Source organism: Tenebrio molitor, chromosome 1 (genome assembly GCF_963966145.1).
Source record: "Tenebrio molitor chromosome 1, icTenMoli1.1, whole genome shotgun sequence".
NCBI lineage: Eukaryota > Metazoa > Arthropoda > Insecta > Coleoptera > Tenebrionidae > Tenebrio > Tenebrio molitor.
Window position 1 is genome coordinate 43,491,565 of NC_091046.1, and position 21,924 is coordinate 43,513,488.

The 21,924-nt window shown below is 38.1% G+C and overlaps 2 protein-coding genes and 1 long non-coding RNA gene across 3 annotated transcripts; 2 read left to right on the plus strand and 1 right to left on the minus strand.

The window, feature by feature from the left end:
• Positions 1 to 2,841: 2,841 nt before the first annotated feature.
• Positions 2,842 to 5,881, plus strand: LOC138122356 (uncharacterized). Its single transcript, XR_011156441.1, has 2 exons — positions 2,842 to 3,853; positions 3,912 to 5,881. It is a non-coding gene; the product is annotated as an uncharacterized lncRNA (long non-coding RNA).
• Positions 5,882 to 8,785: 2,904 nt separating this feature from the next.
• On the plus strand, positions 8,786 to 14,875 carry LOC138122347 (glutathione S-transferase 1-like). The gene is made up of 3 exons (XM_069036598.1): positions 8,786 to 9,662; positions 9,710 to 9,913; positions 14,515 to 14,875. Exons 1-3 carry the CDS (start codon positions 9,528 to 9,530, stop codon positions 14,818 to 14,820), a joined length of 645 nt encoding a protein of 214 aa, XP_068892699.1. The 5' UTR covers positions 8,786 to 9,527; the 3' UTR covers positions 14,821 to 14,875.
• A 1-nt stretch (position 14,876) lies between these two features.
• LOC138122341 (glutathione S-transferase 1-like) lies at positions 14,877 to 20,270 on the minus strand. Its single transcript, XM_069036589.1, has 3 exons — positions 20,024 to 20,270; positions 15,344 to 15,547; positions 14,877 to 15,291 (listed from the first exon to the last, which is right to left on the minus strand). Exons 1-3 carry the CDS (start codon positions 20,162 to 20,164, stop codon positions 14,983 to 14,985), a joined length of 654 nt encoding a protein of 217 aa, XP_068892690.1. The 5' UTR covers positions 20,165 to 20,270; the 3' UTR covers positions 14,877 to 14,982.
• Positions 20,271 to 21,924: the final 1,654 nt, after the last annotated feature.

Sequence of the window (21,924 nt, forward strand, 5' to 3'; positions counted from 1 at the left end):
TTTTATTGAAGCAAAAAAGCCGGGGCGGTTAAACAAATAAATGTTGTCCATTGAACTTAAAATAGTTTCAATATGAATTTAATGATTCAAAACTTCTGTGTAGACGATGTTTTTTGTAAAAACTCTTTCGTCGTTTGCTAAATGCCCTTGACCGTTATATTCGGAAATATAAAATCTCAAGCCATTGAATGATCGAACTCTACTTGCTGCGACGTACAATTGACCATGTGTAAAAACTGGCTGTCTCAATAAAATTCCAGTTTTTTCGAATGTTTGTTTTTGAGACTTATTTATTGTCATCGCAAATGCAGGTAATTGGAAATTGAGTTCTTTCAACGTTAAATGGTAAAATAAGAGTAGATATGTTAAATTTACGTGGAATCAAAATTCTCTTATTGCGTGCGGTTCCAGTTAAAACTTCGCAATCAATAGCATCAGGATGCATCAATTTGATGCGCATTCTTGTTCCATTGACTAATGCTTCCTTTGTATTTAAATTTCTGATCGATAAAACGATGCAATTAACCTTCAGTACTAACATATGTGGTGGCAAACCACTAATAATTAAAGAATTTTGTATTTCACTCCGAAGATTTTTTTTATAAATAATCTAAATAAACTCCCTCTTGGACTGGATTTCAGTGAGGGGAGATTAAGCATAGACGCTAGTAGCGTTTTTTAACTTTTTTTTTTTTAATATTTTTGGTATGTAAGTGTATACTTGTGATACATTGTTCTTTTCACAATAAAATCTCTGTCAGAATTGTTAAAAAAAATACAGGTGTCTCAGAATTGCGAAAAAGCGCCATAACTTTTTTGTTATTAAAGATATCAACTTTTACTTTTTTTCTAGATGATAGCTACGCTTCTACTGCACATTCGGAAAATATTGCGGTATATATACAGAGTGTCTCATTATTATAAAAACACTAAAGTTATGTTTTTTTAAACGGAACCTACGTAGTTTGATTTTATTTTTGAATTCTATGCTAAATTATGAATTAAATTTATACAGGTCATTTTTACGTATCTGCCATCGTTTTTGATCAGTGGCGCTTTTTTTACCAGAATTCCGAATTGCAGGGGTCCCTTCGAAAATTCGTACCTTCCAAATCGTTGCACATAAATTAAAATGATTGACGCTGTTTGATTTCTGAATGTTTGCCGCATCTGCTGAGTGTTTACTCAACAACCTGCTCAGTCGCATAAGCCTACTGCGATGCTATTGTCGATCATTCTTTGTATTAATAGTAATAATTTTCTTTTCAGTTTCCACTTCTGGATCAGTTTTTTGGCAACATAAATAATTAATTAATTGCGCAATTAACTTTGTAAAATGTTATTGAAACTTCCAGATAACATCACATACTCGCGTCACAAACTCACTCTCATACCGATCACATTTTTTCAATTGTCACTAACATTCATTGCTTCATAACTTCGAAAGGATAAATAACTATCATTTAAAACTTCACAAACTCACTTGTCGCACAAGTCTCATCACAAATCTTCATCTAGTGCAGCTGCCAATTAGATATAACTTGCGGTACCTGTCACTTCCTCGATTCCTCCTCCCATCTTCAGGTACCACACGTAATTTGTAGCCAGTGGCGTCGCATTGATACGTCCTCCCGCTGTGGCCTAATTTCAATTCTTGACTCCTTCCCCAGTGACATTAAAATTTTTTGTACCGCTTTTACTAATCGTTCCAATTTAAATTCAATCCCAATTTCCATTTTCATATCCGCCCCGGATTTTTTTCCGAATCCCATTATGTAAATAAACTTGGCCAAATCCTCGTGGAACAAATTTCATTTGAAATATTTTTTAGGAGATGACGGCCGGTTTCAATGTCGAGTTTGTGGCAAGTCGTACAAGCACTACCCGAGTTTGTGGCGCCACCTGAAGCGAGAATGTGGCAACAATTTCAAATTCGCTTGCGACTTCTGCGGAATTAAGTTCATGCAAGAGAAGGCGCTGACCAAGCACGTGGAAAACAAGCATCCAACTTGACTGGCACTCTACTGTCATGTGTGTTGTTACTCTTGTTGTCATTCTTTGCAGGTGATTGAACAATAAACTGATCGCAAGAGTTTCCAACACTGGAAATTCAGATAATCTAGTACTAGTTTCTTTTGTGGCGAGAAAGTTTTCCCTCTGCGTCCCATCAGGTAGTACCGTCGCGTACTCAGGAGTGATGTGTGGTTGTGACCGAGCGTACTATTTTTATCCAAGTTTTGTGTGAAATCGACTAAAGCGGTCCTTTTTTTCAGAAGCCGAACAGTTCCCGAGGTTCGCTTGCCACCAGTGCGCCAAAACGTACAAATATAAAACGCATTTGCAACGCCACCTAAAGTACATTTGCGACAAGAAGCCCTCTTTCTCTTGCCAGCCTTGCAATTTCAGAACGCACCGCAAGGACTCCTTGCAGAACCACATGGCGTCCTTGAAACACTGCAACACGGTCTCCGGACAAAACCAATCAAATACCACTAACCTATAATAACCACAATAAACAATTCTCTCTCGAATAGTTGTTTGTAGCTTTAACACTGGGTGAAGGTGTTACGAGGCACTCTCTAAGACTGCAACTGTTGTTTCTTGCGTAACTCTGGATTGTTTTAGGGTTTTTCTTGTTCGACAATAAAGAATACGCGTGTCGGAACTGTTGGAAGACTTACGCGAAGAAGTCGACGATGGCGCGGCACATGAAGTACGAGTGCGGCAAGTTGCCGATGTTCGGCTGTTCCAAGTGCCCCTACAGGGGCTACCAGAAGACGCACGTCGAGCGCCACCTCTCCAGGAAGCACAATATCTTGTTGAAGTCTGACATTATTAGGGCGATCGTCATCTTCGGGAAAAAATGAGACTCGGAGAAGACCCCACGCCCTAGAGCCTTAGAAATGAACATATTTTTGTACGCTCTATATTTTTATACTGTTGTAAAAATGACGTCCATTTGTGAGTACCTACATACAGGGTGAGTCGCCTGAAGTGTTCCACTTGGAGTGTTCCACCTCTTAGTTAAACTTGTATAGTTGAGTTTATTCTAATGTTTAAAACAAAATTGTTATAGTTTGTAAGTTGATTCTTAGGTTAAACTAGGGAATGGCAATGTTAAGTTAAGACGTTTCTGCAGTTGTTGAATGTCTGATAAGATAAATAATCTAAATACACTATAATTTATTTTGGAGGGATTGAATTTTTCCTCAGCTTCCACCTTCTCACTTTTCTGATTGTCAACTTTGTAGATTCGCTCAGAAAGTACCGATGCACTGTGTGCTCTCGCTCGTACAAACACCCCGGCTCTCTCTACAACCACCGCAAGTTCGAGTGCGAGAAGAAGCCGCGCTTGAGCTGTCACCACCCCGGCTGCTCGTACGTCGCCAAGGTCAAAGGGAATTTGACAGCGCACGAGAAGCGCCACCAGTACAATCAAACACGCAAATAAACTGTCACCAAATCATCTGAATAAACTGTACTCTTCAAGTGTCTCTTTTCTTCTTTGTCTCTTACCCCTTTTGTGGCGACTTTCTGATTGGTGTCTTTTTTAGGAACGAAGCGTCTCTACACCTGCCCCAAATGTCTCCGCGCGTACAAACACTCACAGTCTCTCCACAGGCACAAGAAGTTCGAATGTGGGAAGGAGCCGCTGTTCAGATGTACAATCCCCGACTGTCAGTTTGTCTCTAAGGTGAAGTGCAATCTGAAGCAGCACCTCTTCAGACACAGCAAACAGTGGCAGGACTGCAAGTACAAGAAGTAGACGCCCGAGATTTTGTTGTTATTTTTCGAGTGTCCACGTGTTTGTAATAAATGTAGTTGGAACGTTGCAGGCTCGTTATTTAGTCCGGTTGGCATTTTTGGCCTCAAACAGTTGAAGTACAAGATCGTAATGAGTCTACTTTTAGGTGCGAAGCGGAGGTGAATGTAGGACAAAGTAGAACTTAGAGCACCACATGTAGATGTACACAGTGCTACTCTGTTGATTTGTGCCGCGAGCCTCTGGAGGGAGATCTACTAATGGTTGCGTTTTTCAGGTGCTTACCAATGTCCCATTTGCCTGAGAAGGTACAAAGTGCAGAGGTCGCTGTGGCGGCACCAGAAATACGAATGCCAGAAGGAACCGGCGTTCCAGTGTCCCAGATGTGAGCACAGGGCCAAGCACAAGTCCAGCATACTCAAGCACATATTTAGTGTACACACCGATGATAACGTCAAACCATATAAACACTTGCAGTAGTTGGCGATTGTATTTTTCACCCCGTCCGTTTCCACATTGTCTTTGGAGAGAGTAACGTCGGTTTGTGTTTCAGATCGTTATTCGTGTTTCAACTGTTCGAAATCGTACTCGTTGAAGCAGAATCTGAGGCGTCATATAAATGTCGAGTGTGGAAAAGAGAAGACTATTACGTGTTTGTATTGTGACAGCTCCTATTACTACAGGCACGAATTGGAGAAACATGTGGCCAGGAAACACAGAAAAAAGTAGTTTGTAGTTGTTGACGAATTGTCATCGATGAAGTTGTAACTTAGGGATTTTTCATTGGTTTGGTGTGCTTTATTGTTTTGTTTTTTGATTGTTGTGTCAATGGTCTGTTTAGCCACATAAAGTCCGGTTTTTTTTTATAATCAATTGTCAAAGTGTTGTCAGGTTGGCAGAAAATTCGTAACAGTGAATTTTATAAATCACGTTGGGAACATAACCTCAATAATGATCTAGGGGAAATCTAGGGTGAAATTGAGATAGAACTGGACCAAATGTCAATGATTTGTTCATATACAGTTTGGTCTTTTTCTGTATTTTGACACTGACAATTGATTATAAAAAAAACGGGCTATACAGGGTGTTTCTGAAATAGGTGCATTAATTTTAACTGGTAATAGAACTCATCAAAAGGAACAACTTTTCTCTCTGCCATTTCGGCGAAAAACGTTGCGTAATGGCTTAAAAAAATAGGAAAGATTTTTCTAAAACCGTTCATATCTCCAAAACTAAGCTACCTAAAAACGTGAAACAACCAGATTCTTACGAATTGAATTTTTTGCTATACAGGTAGATTTATTTGAATTTCGATTTCGGCGTTAAAACACGTTTTCTGGATGAAAATGGATGTTTTTTTCATATTAGCGCTGATCTCAATTAACCGTTGCTGTATTTAGTGGCATAGGGCTATTTTAGTGAAAAGTCTTTCCAATTTTTTTTTGGAATTAAACATCGTTTTTCGGCAAAATGGTAGATAGAAAAGTTGTTCCGTTTGACGAGTTCTGTTATCAGTTAAAATTAATGCACCTATTTCAGAAACACCCTGTATTTGATTTCTGCCGTTCTGTAGCATATTGTGGTAGGTATCAAATAGAAAAAGAGAGGTTATGTAAGTCCATTAATGACAGATATTTAATAAGACTGTTGGTAATTAAATAGAGAAACTAAAGAAAATCACAAGCAAAACATCTAAGACGTCGCACTCGCAATTGACGCTAAGATTTAACAATTTCAAATGTGACTGTTGACATCTGATTTGACGGCGTTAACGGCTCGACATAGTTTGACACAATAAAATTATAGAACTGCACAATTCCACAGAATTCTTGATATACCTACGTTCTTTTATAGACACTTTGTATATCTTCATAAACGGTCCACGTAAAATGAGTCGATTGTGTAATTACCATTACATTAAACATTAACAAAGCATCCTATATTAAATAATTTTCAAACGACCGATATTTGTGTATAAAAATGTTTATTGAAAAAAACGTATGAATTAACTACGCTACGATGACACATGTCGGTAATGTATCAAAGAGTCTCTTTTTAAAAATAGCTGACAATAAATGTTTGATGTTACAATTTGAATACAAATACGTTTAATACAAATTCGTTTTTTATTTTGACGTTACTGAATTTTTTGCGAGGACAGACGTTTCCGAGAGGAATCGGCAGACCATTAAATAATAACATGTTGTATAGGGCTTAAATAATACAAACGAATGTCGGGGGACAAGTTTATTATATATTTATTTGTTTACAAAGACATACTTACCTGTATTGGAAATAAATATCGAATTGTGTTTCCTTTCAAAGCCCCTTTCTCCATCGACAATCCTTCATGTTGCCCTGGAGCCGAGCTAAATTGCAAAATTGTGTTCCAATCATGTCTCAAACCTGTTCAATTATCGTCATGTTCGCTTCTGCGAAACAGTGTGTTGTAACACTTGCCACACAAGAGAGTGCATTACTCTGTTTAATTCCCGAATGAGATTAATGAAGAGTAGTCAACAACGATTTTTCTTGTTTTATCTCCCACAGGTGGGCTTAAAGTAACGAGAATTTATCCAGAAATCCAGACAAGACATACGATCTACATTAGTGAAACTTGAAAGAACATATAAAAACTTTTATCTACGACCGTGCGATATATCTCGCATTGTAGACAGGTAATGATTTACTTTACCGCACCCCATCGGTAAAATGAATACATGTAGGAAAAAATGGAACAAGGCAATTTATATTTGGTTCGTAATTTTTCAGCAACAAGAAGTAAAATAACGATTGACGCTACTACTTCTGCGTCAGAAGATCTCTTTCTCTCTCTCTTTGCACACTTTCACGAAAACGGAAATCTAAAACAAATATGCCTGAGCACTCGTAGATACAATTTTGTATGCTACCTATGGGATACTACACTTATCTGATTACATAAACTCAGTCGAGAGCCTCGTTGTGCAAACTTCACACCAAAAAAAAATGTCTTGGTATTTATTTTTCTTTATTTCTTATTATTTGTTATCCAAAAAAATAGTCATGCGAAAATACTTTCGTTTGGTCATTATTATTTGTTTCCTGTGCAAATGGGGATAAGTATTCAAAATGATTGTGGATAAGTATGGCAACTATGTACGATAATGTATGTGGCAACTATGTGGGTAGAATGGAGTTGACATTTCTTTGACAATTCATAGTCGCGCAATTTTGAAAATTGTCAAATCAATGTGCAATGGTATAAAAAAATCAAATGCACATTTATGAAATGTCATACAAATATTAACTGTACCCCACCCACACAGTTGCCACATAAATTTTCGTACATAGTTGCCATCCACAATCATTTTGAATCACCCAATATATTTGTTAGGTAATACTGTTATTCCAATAATGATATAATTAATTTATAAAATTAATTTGGATTTGATTAACTTTTTATCACATGTAATGACATTTTGGAGAACTACTTTAAATTTATCAATAAACAATACTAAATTAAAATCCCAGCCTATTCAAATTAAACGGGGAATTTATCAAGGAGATTCTTTAAGTCCTTTATGGTTTTGTCTAGCCATTAATCCTTTGACAAATCTATTAAATAGCACTGGATACGGTTTCAATATTAGACATAATAATACCACACTATCAAAATTAAATCACCTTCTTTATATGGATGACATAAAACTTTATGCATCTAAAAAGAATCACATTTTATCTTTATTAACAATAACTGAAAATTTCTCAAATGATATTAGCATGAGTTTTGGTATTGATAAGTGTAAAACGCAATCAATATGTCGCGGTCATTACGAAAATTTAGAATATATAACTAAAGAAGGAGAAATCATTAAAAATTTAAATAAAGGAGAATTTTATAAATATTTAGGTATTAATCAATCAAATCATATTCAACATTCAATTATAAAAGAAAATTTAGAAAAACAATTTTATTTAAGAATTAAATCTATTTTAAAATCAAAATTAAACGGTAATAATTTAATTAAAGCAGTTAATACATATGCTGTTCCATTGTTGACCTATTCTTTTGGTATTATAAAATGGTCCAAAACTAATTTACAGAATATAAATATTCAAACTAGAGTTCTCTTTACAAAATTTTGTAAACATCACCCCAAATCTGCTATTGAAAGATTTAATTTACCACGCGAAAATGGTGGCAGGGGTTTTTCAAATCTAGAAATTCTACAACATAATCAAATTGCTTCACTAAAAAATTATTTTCTTAATAGAGCTCGTGATAACACTTTTTTTAATGCTTTGGTTTCAGCGGATAAAGGCTACACACCTTTAAATTTAAGTGATAATATAATTTCAGATATTGTTGAGCCAAATATACCTGACACTATAGCAAATATAAAACAAAAGTCTTTACATGGGAGATATTTTAAAGAGCTAGAACAGCCAGAAATTAATATTCAAGCTTCTCATGCATGGCTTAAAAAATCAAATATTCATCCTGAGACTGAGGGTTTTATATTTGCAATACAAGATCGTGTTATAAATACAAGAAATTATAAAAAACACATATGCGGTTTACAATCGATCATTGATAAATGTAGGATTTGCGGAACTGAAGGGGAAACCATTGAACATATCATTTCTTCTTGCACCGTTTTGGCTCAAAGCGAATATAAAAAACGTCATGATATATTCGCAAAAATTATACACATGAATTTAGCAGTTAAATTCAATTTATTAAAGGATACACAACCACATTACATTTATAAACCAGAAAGTTGTTTAGAAAATGACAATTACAAATTATATTTTGATCGGACAATTTTAACTGACATTCACATTCAGCATAACAGACCAGACATTATTATTTTAAATAAACAACAAAAGCAAGCATATCTTTTAGATATAGCTGTTCCAAATTCACACAATATAACATAGACATATAATACAAAAATTAATAAATATTTAGAACTCTCCGTTGCTATGAGAAATCTTTGGTGTTTAGAAAAAATTTCGATTTTACCATTTATAATTTCAGCAACAGGAATAGTACCCCAATCTCTTTTTAAAAATTTAAAAATTTTGGACTTAGAGAACACATTGGTGGTTGAAATTCAAAAAGGTATATTATTATACTCATGTCACATCGTGAGGAAATTCCTTAACATTGACACAGAACATAAAACACAAAAAAGTCAAAATGCGGAGGCGAGACGCCGGTAATTATGTTGATAAGCACTGCACTATTACTTGATAGTATTATCCGTAATAGTGTATGTACTCCGGCAAAATTGCCGTGCCGCCGGGTGGAGGTGGGATAGGAGAATATAATTAGAAATTACTGCACAATAACAGTAGAAATAGAATGGCCACTCTACCAATAATAATTCTTTTACAAAACTAGTCTTATTACTTTAATTCCATTCACTGATAATAATTTTTATTTGTCTCTATTAATGAGTGTGTGGAAAATGAAGCAGAGACTGTTGTAGAAAGTATGAAATTAAATTTGGTGACCATTTTGTGAGGATTAACATCGTTCGCACTTGCCGAAAGGGCTGAGCTTTTAAGGACGCTCTAAATTATCACCGAATAAAATGTCGTCGCGTCTAATTAAGACTTTTTCCGCTCGTCATCGATTAACAATAATCCATTACTAGGAAAGCTAGGCGTGACCCAGTTTTAGTATTTCGATCGGCCACCACGTAAAGCTTTGTCCTTTAAAGGATCAGTCAGTAACCGTCTAGCTTTCGTTCAAAGCACAAACTGCAGTCAGACCATGGCACCCAAACTGTACTTGATGCAGGCGAGCCCTCCCTGCAGGGCCGTCCTGATGGTGGCCAAGGCCATCGGCCTCGAACTTGACATCGAGGAGGTCGACAAGGAGGCCTTGCGGACGCCCGAGATGCTCGAGGTAGGCCCCGATTCGCCCTTTTCACAATTTATAGAAGACGTTTGCAGCTCAACCCCCAACACACCGTTCCTATTTTCGTGGATGATGATTTCGTCGTCTGGGACAGCCACGCCATTGCCGGATATCTGGTAGGTCAGTACGGGGAGGACGACACCCTCTACCCTAAAAACGACATTCGCAAGCGGGCTGTGATCGATCAGAGGCTGCACTTCGAGAACGGCGTCCTCTACGAGAGATGTCGCACCGCTTCCGTAAGTCCACTACGAGACCAAAAGGAAAATCGAATAATCTGTAATAATTTTGGTGATTGTTTACTTTACCTACTTCTGGCATTTTCGAGTTTTTTCTGGCAAGATAGCCTTAGGGCGTGCTCCTAGATCGTCCATTCAAATGCCCTTTTTTTCTCTCTTGCTGTGTTTCAAGGGCGCGTCAATGTCTTAGAATAAAGGGCAAGGAAAATTCATTTGCACAAGGTTTGAGTGGTGGGAAACAATGTAGGAGGACCCCCTGAGGCTGTCTAGCCAGAAAAAACGCGAAAATTCCAAAAGTAGGTAAAGTAAACAATTACCATATTTTTTTTTTATTGAAACAAGTCAGTTTGTTATTATTATTTAAATGGCGGAAGCAGCTTTGGGGGCCTCATCGAGGTGAAAAGATTAAAAAAGTGGAATAATTAATTTTGCTGAATGTGACACGTTAGTGGCGAGGTCCTTGGCGTGCCAGGACAATGTGGGTGGTCGGAAATGTTTCGTCCTGCGGGTCGGCATTAATGTTTGTATTTATCTTGATTACAAAATCGATAGTTTGGGCGTCCCATTGCATTATTTACTTCGATTAGTTTCATTACCTAGGCAGGACGAAGGATTTTTGTAACGCATGATTTAACAACGTTTCTACGCCACTGCTTTTTTAAATATAATGACAGAGTGAGTCAGCCGGGTGGAATTTAATGTATGAATAAGTGCCTCAAGGACTTGTCTCAAAATTGTCACAGCTGATGAGGTTCGGGATCAGTGTTAAATGCCAATTTTAATAAATAGAGTTGTTGATAACCGCCGACATTTTTGTGAGTTGGAGCGATCGTGTTGGCAGCGGGTTTGATTTGGTGCTTGTTTGTTGATTGAGAGCGAACCTGACCAGGTTGTTATTTTTAAAAAGACCGAAGTGAGAAGCAATTTTTCAAAATCTGGACCATACTTTTTGTATCAAACTGAAAAATAATTCGTAGCAAATGAATGTAAATTATTGCCGCGGGAACTGGATAAAGATTTCTTTCAAATCAATCTCGTGTCCACGAAGTGAAAAAAGACATGGGTAGGACACTCTTTTAAGAAAAGACCAAACACAATTTAATTTTCAAAGAATTTTACTAGATACATTTTCTCCTTTAACAGTGAATACGCAACATCCTCATCTGAAGTTTGGTAGTTTTCATCGAAAGGTTATTTTGTAGTTTACTTTTATAAATGCCGAAAGAGCAGTCCACGTGCCAGAAATGAGCATTTCTGTAGAATGTCTCTCCAAATCTTATCATCTCTCTGGATCTTCCATGCACCTTCCTGCATTTCCACAGAATCTTTCCCAGAATTGTAGCGTCTATGAAACTAACACAGCAGGATCTCCCCCGAATCTCCCTGCATTTCCCCCGGACATCCTTGTACCTCTCTTTGTAATTCCCATAGATCTCTCTGCATCTTCCATCCTGGATCTCCCTGTATCCCCTTGGATTTTCCATGAATCTTCTTGCCTTCTCCCTGGATCTACATAGGAATATCTTCAATAAATGTCCCTCAATTGCCCCCGGATTTCTCTATATCTTCCCCAAATCTCTTTGTAACCTGCACGGATCTCCCGGGATTTTACTGTATCTACTCCCAAACTCACCATACCCCTCCAGAATCTCCCTAGACTCCTCTGGGATATCAGTAGATCTCCCTGTATCTCCCCCGGATCTCACTGCATTTTGCTGGATTTCTAATTAATCTTCCTACCTTTGCTCCGGATCTCCATATATTTTCAACGAATCTCCCTCCCGGATTTCTCTATATCTTCCCCAGATCTCTTTGTAACCTGCATGGATTTTCCCAAATCTTACTGTCTCTACTCCCGATCTCACCATACTTCTTCAGGATCTCCCTAGACCCCTCTGGGATATCAGTACATTTCCGAATCTTTTTAAATCTCCACCGAATTTCCCTTTATCTTCCCCGGGTCTTCCTATATGTTTTCAGGATCTCTTTGCATCGCTCTTGCATCTCCTTGTATCTCCTATCCTGGATTTCCTACAGATGTTTTTGCATTTCCCTTACATCTTTCTCCACCGGAACCACTTCTACATCCTTCGAATCTCTCTGTATCTTACCCAGATCTCTTTGTAACCTACGTAGATTTTCCCGGATCTTACTGTATCTACTCTTGGTCTCCCCATACCGCTCCAGGATCTCTCTAGACCCCTCTGGGATATCAGTAGATCTCTCTGTATCTCCCCCGGATCTCACTGTATCTTGCTGGATTTCTCATGAATCTTCCTGCATTTGCCCTGGATCTCCATATATTTGCAACGAATCTCCCTCAATTGCTCCCAGATTTCTCTATATCTTCCCCAGATCTCTTTGTAACCTGCATGGATCTCCCCAAATCTTACTGTCTCTGCTCCCGATCTCAATACCTCTCCAGGATCTCCCTAGACCCCCCAGGGATATCAGTAAATCTCCCTACATTTTCCCCTAAACTTTCTATATCTCCAACGAATTTCCCTTTATCTTCCCCGGATCTTCCTATATCTTCTCAGGATCTCTTTGTATCCCCTTTGCAGCTCCCTGTATTTCCTATCCTGGATTCCCCACAGATCTTTTTGCATTTCTCATAGATCTTTCGCCACCGGAGCCACTTCTGCATCCTTCGAATCTCTCTGTATTTTACCTAGATCTCTTTGTAACCTGCAGGGATCTCCCCGGATCTTACTATATCTACTCCCAATCTCTCCATACCGCTCCAGGATCACCCTAGACCCATCTGGGATATCAGTAAATCTCCCTGTATTTCCCTTGGATCTCACTGCATTTTGCTGGATTTCTCATGAATCTTCCTGCCTTTGCCCCAGATCTCCATATAGTTGCAACGAATCTCCCTCAATTGCTCCCAGATTTCTGTATATCTTCCCCAGATCTCTTTGTAACCTGCATAGATCTCCCCGAATCTTACTGTATCTACTCCCGATCTCAGCATATCTCTCCAGAATCTCCCTAGACCCCTCTGGGTGGGATATCAGTAGATCTCCCTGCATTACCGAATCTTTTTAAATCTCTACCGAATTTCCCTTTACCTTCCCCGGATCTTCCTATATCTTCCCAGGATCTCTTTGTATCCCCCTTACATCTGCTTGTATCTCCTATCCTAGATTTCCCACAGATCTTTTTGCATTTTCTTTGGATTCATCTCCATCGGAGCCTCTTCTACGTCTTTCGAATCTCTCTGTATTTCCCGAGATTTATTTGTAACGTATATGGATGTCCCTGTATCTACCCGAGATCTCCGTGTACTGCTCCAATATCTTCCTATATCTCCTCCGAATCTCATAAATTTTTCTGGCTTTTTCCCGGATCTCCATAAATCTCCACGAATCTCCCCCAATTTCCCCCGGATTTCTCTATTTCTTCCCCAGATCTCTTTGTAACGTGCATAGGTCTCCCCGGATCTTACTGTATCTACTCCCGATCTCACCATACCTCTCCAAGATTTCTCTAGACCCCTCTGGGATATCAGTAAATCTCTCTGCATTTCCCCCGAAACATTCTATATCTCCACCGAATTTCCTTTTATCTTCCCGGGATCTTCCTGTATCTCCTTATGATCTTGTTGTAAACCTCTTGGATCTCCTTGTATCTCCTATCCTGGGTCACCCACAGATCTTTTTGCATTTCCCTTGGATCTATCTCTACGGGAGCCTCTTCTACATCCTTCGAATCTATCTGTATCTTTCCGAGATCTCTTTGTAACGTACATGGATCTCCAGATCACCCTGTACTCCCCCAGGATCTTCCTACATCTTGCCCGAATCTCACTGGATCTCCCTTCATTTTCCCCGGATCTCCTTATATCTCCACCGAACCTCCCTTCTCCCACCCTGGACCTTCCCAAAATCTCTTTGTAACGCTCATAGATCTCCTTATATTTCTCCAGATCTCCCAAACGTGACACGGTGTCTCGTTCATTTGACACAAAATTCAAAAAGAGTTATTTTGTCGAGCATCTCACAAATAAAATGAAAAAGTTCGATCGAAATTATTTTTGTGTAAAATTTAGCAATAATGAAAGAAATCTTGATGAACTTGCTCATAAAAAGTGTCCACTTTTTTTCAAAGAAAGTCGGCATTCCTTTATTCTATTTGAAAAAATTATGAAAAAAATGTGGGTGTTGGACAAGATATTTTTGTTGATTAGCTATTCCAATGTTTGGTTTTTATGAATGTTATGTTTGCCAAAACCATCTTACCATTCAATTTAAAAAAAACGTTTCATGAATTATTTAAGAGAGAAAATGTTATTAAAACTTAGTGAATTATTTTAAGTGCACAACTATGCAAGTTCAAAGTTGACGTTACTTCCGATGAAACTAAAGCTTTAAAAATCACTTGCCGTCAACTAATGGAGATAACGAAATGAAGAATTGTATTACTCTGTAATTCAGATTTTGTTTTTTTTTTTGTATTGTATATCGTTGATCGGCCAAGATTCTGTCAGAGTGCAATAAAACTTGAGGAATTCTTGGCCCGCAAATATTTAAATTCGAATTGGAACTCGAACCGCAAATCATATTTTAAGCCTCGTTCCACTTTTCGTCTATTTTTAGTACCCGCTGTTCACCGGCACCGGTGACATCTCCGAAGACGACCGCGACAAGCTGATCGAAGCTTACGGCTTCCTGGAAGAGTTCCTGAACGGGCGCCCTTGGCTGGCAGGTGACGAAATGACAATAGCCGACCTGAGCATCCTCGCCACGGTCGTGTCCGCCGACCTGTTCATCCCCGTGGACGGCGAGCGCTTTCCCCAACTGGCCGACTGGCTGAAGACCGGAAAGGAGTTGCCCTACTTCGACGAGTGCAACGCCGACGGCTTGGCCAAGTTCAAGGAGATGCTGCCCACACCGGAAGCGTAAACTTGTCCGGGCGCCTGTTAGTCACAATAAACGATTTCCACCGCACCACAACAGACCTCGAGAAGTTTTATTTATTTTAAGATTTTTAAGTCTACATAAAAACAAGCGATAACATTCAAAAACAAAAGTAGTTGGTACATTCATGATGGACACGTTGGTTCTTCAGCCCTCGAGGGCCGCCGCGATCTGTCCCCGGATTTTGTCGAGGCCGTTCTTGTTGGCGGCGTAGTAGGGGAGCGCTTGCATCTTCTTCATCCACGCCGCGATCTTCGGGTACTTTTTCAGGTCGACCGGTACTATCAGGTCGATGGTGGAGACTGTGGCTATCACGCTGAAGTCGGCGATGGTCAGGTGGCCTAGAGCTACGTGAGAGTTGACCGTGAGGAATTTCTCCAAGAAGTCGTAGCGCTCCACGATCTCGTCCACTTGCTCCTGCGGGGCGCTCTTCTTCCCCCCGTGCAGGATCGATTTCTGCAAACAGTACTCTCTGAAACCTTGGTCCTTCAGACCGGACCGGACTCACCAAGATCCTGGAACTGAGGAGGGCCAGTTCGGTGTCGAAGTGGAGCTTCTGGTTCACTTTGGCCCTCTCGTTCATGTCGGTGGGGTAGAGGGAGTCGTCGATGCCGCCGTACTTGTCGACGAGGTACCCGTTGATCACGTGGCTGTCCCAGACGACGAAGTCGTCGTCGTCCTCCAACGTGGGGACGGTGTGTTGGGGATTCAACTGGAAGCAGCGGTTTCGTGATCTCCATTCAAAAACGCAGCGCCCACGCTAGCGTGAGAATAAAAGATTTTGTCGCGAAAGGACCTGCTAGTGAATGGCGCTAATTATAAATAACGCAGCGAAATCCAATTCGTGAGTGTTTTATTTGGCGCTTTGGCGTTTAACAACATCAACAATGGAGTCATCAGGTGTCACGCCCATCTCTATTTTTTATTCTGTTTACAATCCTAGCGAAACAGTAGCCGTAAACAAACCGTCGAATAAATCTCAGCTCTATAAATAATCCGGTGAGAAAATCATAAATCCGCCTTACCTACGTCCGAAAAGCGTATTTTCGCACCTCCCAGAGAGAGAATTTAAACGCGCCATGTGGGACCAAGCGACCGGAATAGAACGCAACAAAGCTTCCGTTATTAATTGGGCGATGAAGCTTTCGCATTAAAAGCCTTTTAACTTGGCTTGTTGTTTTCCGTTTGTTTACGATGCGGCTAAACGCGTTGGTTTTCGGTCGGCGGAGTGCGACCCTCCGATTTCATTCCGGTCAAAATGCTTTCGCAATCAGGATTCTTTCCGATCTATAAATAAAGGGATTTTCATCAAATCACGCCGTTTATAAATAGAGGGATTTCAGCGCTGCCGAAAACAGTTTTTGGGATCTTTAGCGCGGACACTTGTGCGCAAACCGCGAACGTAAACCGCAAGTGAAGAGGTGTTTGGTGTTTCGGTTGCTCGAGGTGTTAATTGGATAATCGAAGCGGGTGCCGAGTTATGAGCGAATCTTCTCTTTTGATCTAGACAGACAGCGATTTGCAACGAAATTATTTTCTGGCAAACCAAAAATCTCATGACAATCCAAGATTTACTGATTGCTAGATAATACTAGATTAAAAAATATTATCACGTGCTGATACAAATTTTATTTTAAAACACGACAATGAACCAACCAGAACTAAATATCTACAATAATACTGTTTTTTTTGTCTGGCAGTTGTCAGCAAACGTCTTATTTTTGAAAATTCCTCAAAGTAAATGTTGATTCTGACACGTCTCACAATTTTTAAATTTTTTCCTACATATTTACTTTGTAAACACTTCAAGCGCAAATTTGTTGATTCATCGATTATGTCACGTTACTTAACGAAATGTAACTGAGTGTTATTTTGTCTGAATATTACTCACGGAGCTAGTGAGTAAAGTTTGGTTTGTTTTTCTACTTCATGTAATTTTTTGGAGTGCAAGTTTGAAACTTGGCACTGACATGACAGTAACAAAGTGCAACAGGCCACAATTGACGTTCTTGTTATTTTAAATGAGAGACATTTTTAGTTGCTACAGTTTGAAAATAACACAAATTCATTAATAAATTCGTGCTTTGCTGAAATCAGAGATTTATTAAGCAATTGGGGACATTTTTAACATTTTGGAATGATTAAAAATGGCTATGAAATAAAAAAAATATCCAATGCAGCTTCCTCTCGATGCAAATGAAAATCACAAAGAAAGGAGAATACTTTTAGGGGTTGCAGTATTTTTAACACAACAATAATTTTCAAGAAGATATTTTAGTGAGAAAATCTGGAAAGGTTTCAAATACTTTCAAAAAACGAAGTTTTCGTGAAAATAATACAACTGAAAATGGTGAGAATTTTGTTTGAAATGCCTTAATTGAGTTTTACTCAATCCATTATGAACTTGACATTATATTTATAAAAATGTAATTGCTCGAAAAACTTTAGTTTTATTTTTGGACTCTGAGGTAAAAGAAAATGGAGTGAGGAGTGATTCGGTATACAATTCAACAAGTTGTCGATCTGTGTTATGAAAACACGAAAAGTGATCTATTTAAAGTTGCAAATAAAATTCAAATTGAAGAATCTACCAAAAACATTAGAGAACTACACAATTGTTTTACCTTTGGTTTATGGATATAATAATTGCATAAATCTTCAATAATGTGAATAAAATATAATAACAAGTTCCGGAAGAGTGTTAGGTACTGACATGGTGAAAATTTTTGTCATAAATTGTCAGAACGAATTTTTTGAAATTTATATCCCACGAGCTAAAAATAAAAATTTGTCTTTACAAACAAACTTTTCTACGCTTGATATTAAAAAATCCCTGGAGTTTAATACAAAACTTTATAAATCACATAAAACTTTAAATATTTTTTTTTATACAGGTGTCCCAAAAGAATCGCATTCCCTTTATACAGGGCTGTTCCAAAAGTATCGCATTCCCTTAAAGGTGCATCATATAGAAGTGTCATGGAGTGCTGAAAAAGATTTAAAAAAAAATCAATATCTCAGTCAGGATTTAAAAAAATATTTTTCTAGCACTCTACTACATCTCTAAATGACATGACGCACCTTCAAATGAACGCGGTACTTTTGGGACACCCGATACGTACCTATTTTGCTATTAAATAAAGTGATTGCTTTTAGAACTTAGAAAATGGTGGAAATTATCACAAAAAACTACTAATAAAAAAATTAAGTCTTTAAAATCGTGCTAGAAATTTATATTTAAATCGATATAAATGACACCTTTGGTTTGTCTAAAAAATTACGAAAAACTCGAATGATGCCAAGAAAAATAAAATAATTTCCTGAAGAAAGTCTTTTACGAGTATTTCGCAACTTTTTGCAGTTTTGCTCTTTTCACTTTAAATAAATAAATAATGGAAGTGTCTTTAGTTACAAAAAGCTCTACGCCAGATCGCAAAAAAACTGTCATGTTAATTTTGTAAATTATATCGGGTGTTCATTTAAATTTAAAGTTGACGTTACAGTCGATTGTGAACGCACCACTCGTCAGTCTGCATAGTAAAAACACAAACAATGCAAAAAGTGAGGTTAGATTAAACAGCTGATCCGTAATCCGTGTTGCGTTCACAATCGACTCTTGAACGCCTACTTTAAGGAGAAATTTAAATGAACACCCGATATTTAATTGCGCTGTGAAAATGTTACAATCACAAGGATCAATTAATTCAAAAGTAGGACTTGCTAAATTTAAATCAATACATGTGGAAAAAATTGCATTAAGCTTGAATGATACGAAGAAAATAAAATAGTTTTAGGTACACTGACATCACAAAAATGTCAGAGCTTTTTTCCACTTTTCAGGCTTATTCTTTTTATTTTAAATGAAAGGAAAATAATGGAATGTATTGTTTTAAATTGTCGCAACTAATTTTTTGGGAATTTTACTTCAAAAGATGAAAATAAAAATGTGTCTTTATTAACAAAAGGCTCTACGCCAGATCAAAAAAGACACTGAAGTTTCATTTCTACTTGGTTATGAAAGCTTTAAAGCAACCTTTTCAACTTCTAGATTTTTTATAATAGATAAATAAATAATAAATGATTAATAATAGGTCTTGAATCATGTGGAAAAACCAAAATAAGTCCCTGAAAATGATCTTAGGTACCAACATAGAGAAACTGAAAAATAATGTATTATCAAAATTAATTAAATTATCACATATTATATCCAAAGTGTAAAATTTTTTATCGGAAATTTTTTTGGTAATGAACGAAAACATCCATAAATGAGGTCAGAAGACCAATTATTAGCAAATAAGAGCACGAGACGAAGTCGAGGGCTTTTATTTTATAATAATTGGTCTCCTGACCGAATAATATATGGATGTTTGAGTTCATTAGCAAAAAAATTGCCTATATTAAAATTTTGCACGAGGGGTATACGGCTGATTATTTCCTGAATAGAATGAAACCAAACTCATTATTTCCAATCCTTTTTATTCAAAATAATTTATTTAAAAAAAAAAACAGGTACCGACATTTTTTATCAGATTATTGCACATGTGCATTTTAGAGAAATTTTATGGGGTTATTTTTTGTTTTCTCGTTTTGATTGGTCAATATTTGTCACGCAATTGGTTGCTAAACACATGAAGAAACTAATCACAGCTAATTTTTTGGCACTACTATCTCCAAGAGAAGAAAATAAAAACATTTCTTAGTTTCTACGCCATATTACAAAATAAATAATAAATTTTTAAATTTGCTACTCCACTTCATACCTTGCTACAAGTTTGAAATCTTTGCAATTTGGACAGAACCTTCTAAAAATTGTAAAACTCGACGCAACAAGTTGGTGTAACCTTCCTCGTCCCGTCGGCTCAAATAAAAACCCCAACAAAAAATCAGAAAAATCTTGAGCTTGCAAAAACGTCCGAACGTTTGTTTTGCAGGAGAGCACATTCCTGAAAAATAAACACGGCCCCTTTATTAATTGTTATTTCAGCGCTGAACCGGGGTTTGTTTGTTTGGCAAAGAGGCCGCGAGCTTTCGTTCCTCCGATCGGAGGCAAACCTCACGTCCAGGGGTCACATTTGGCACTCCATTTTCACCGTTTTCGGCGCAATTGCGCACATTCGCTCCACTGAAATCCACTTAGATCGATCGACGATTGACGCTGTCACCGGCGGGCGCACTAATTAGGACGTACCTTGAGGAAGCTGGGCTTGAACTGTTCCTTGTTGCTGAGGTCGATCTCCTCCATCTCGATGTTAATTCCTAGGGCATGGGTGGTGAGCAGGGTGGCCCTCACCGACGGACTCACGATGGTCACGTATACTCTTGGTGCCATTGCAAAAGTCACTACTAGCCCAGACGGAGCGAAACCATAGACTAACTGGATACTCCAGAGGAGCGCCTACATATCTCGTACTAGAGGGAAATATTTAATTTTAACTTGCTTGGCACCGGTTTGTTTATAATATTGCAATCATGTCCGAGCAAAATCTTCGATATAGGCGTGTACACGCTCTATTTTTACGTCCGATGGGTGAGTGGCGGCGCCTCGGATTCCATTTGGATTCGTTTCGAAACTTTTCACATTTCGGAGCGACTGTCGGAAAAGTCGCGTCGCGTCTTCCTCTGGCCCGTTTTGGAACGCTCGTAAAACGTTATTGAGCTTTAAAGATTCATCGAAATCTTTTACGGATACTTAAATCTGTTGGAAAGCAGGTACAGTCCGGAGGAAATGTGCTGTGACCGGTGACTTTCAAATGGACAGATAGGACTCGTCGTGACTTACTACTGGTTTATATTTTTGCATGTGGAGGAAGGTCGCAATATTAAATTATTTTTGAAATTGACACGCAACTTAATGGCCACTTACTTCGAATTGCTACGGTCGGGCTAATTCGGGATTTTTAGAACGCTCGCTGATTAGGAAAATCATAACCCACGCAAATACCAAATCTGATTGGAAAATATGTATCATTTTACACGACTGAAGACCAAACACATCTTGCAACCGTGGCAGAGGCAAGGACAAAATCTCCTGCGTCTACTAAATCAAAACATCCTGTTTGCTGGTTTATTATTTATTGTCCTTGGCACTGTAATACATTTGGTGTAATGTTCGGAGGTGTTTTGATGTCTCGGGAAAAAGTGTTGTTGTTTGGGTCCATTCCACTTAGCTTTGTCCTCCGGAAAAACTACCACTACAATGTGTTCCACCAAACATCATTGATTGAGAAGGATTGACTTGGCGTGAAGAAGTCGCTGCTACAAAATGATAAGCGAGTCTTCTGTTGAAGTAGAAGAAGTACCTTAGACCTGGGAAGTCGTTGGGACATCAGGACAAATTTTGCTGGTTGCCTCAAGCAACAACATGCGAAGTGGTACAAGAAAATTGTAAAAAACGACAAGAAATGTACCTACTTTTTAAGCAATTCTACAAAGTTATACCACAATGTGTGTCTTCCAAAGAGCCAAAGAAAATCGAATCTGAACCTGTTGAATCTGTTGCTTTGAGGAATCAGTGTGGATGGTACGCTCTGGTCCAAATGTGGAGCCCTGGAGCACCCCCACAATTTTTGTATTGGTCCGTTGTACGTTTACAGAGCTTTCCTTCGCAAATATTATTACTATCATGCGTTCACATGAAAATCTGGGCTGAGTAGGCGTTGAAAAAGTAAACCATTTTGAAAAGTTTGTATTTCCCGCCGTTTGACACAAATGACATTTGTTTATATTCAAACGGCTCATGATTGAACATGTTTGTTTTCAGCAAAGGGTGCCGTTAGATTTTTGCTTCGAGAATAGGAATCCTTAGTTATTTTATTTTTAATGTAAAACATTGTAAAGAATGAAAGAAACAAAGATATTTCGTTTATAAATTTTAGGTTAGCTGTCACCGTGCTGTACAATTTACACTTTAAAAAATCAAAACAATCGACGGTTTCCAAAACCTTCTCAGCCCAGGATTTCATTTGAACGCCCGATATACAGGGTGTTTTTTAAATGCTAGTTCAAAAAAATACTGGTAATGGGTGACGATGAGTAGAACTCATACACACAAAAATTATCTAATAAAAGTCTTTTCGTTTTCCAGATAAA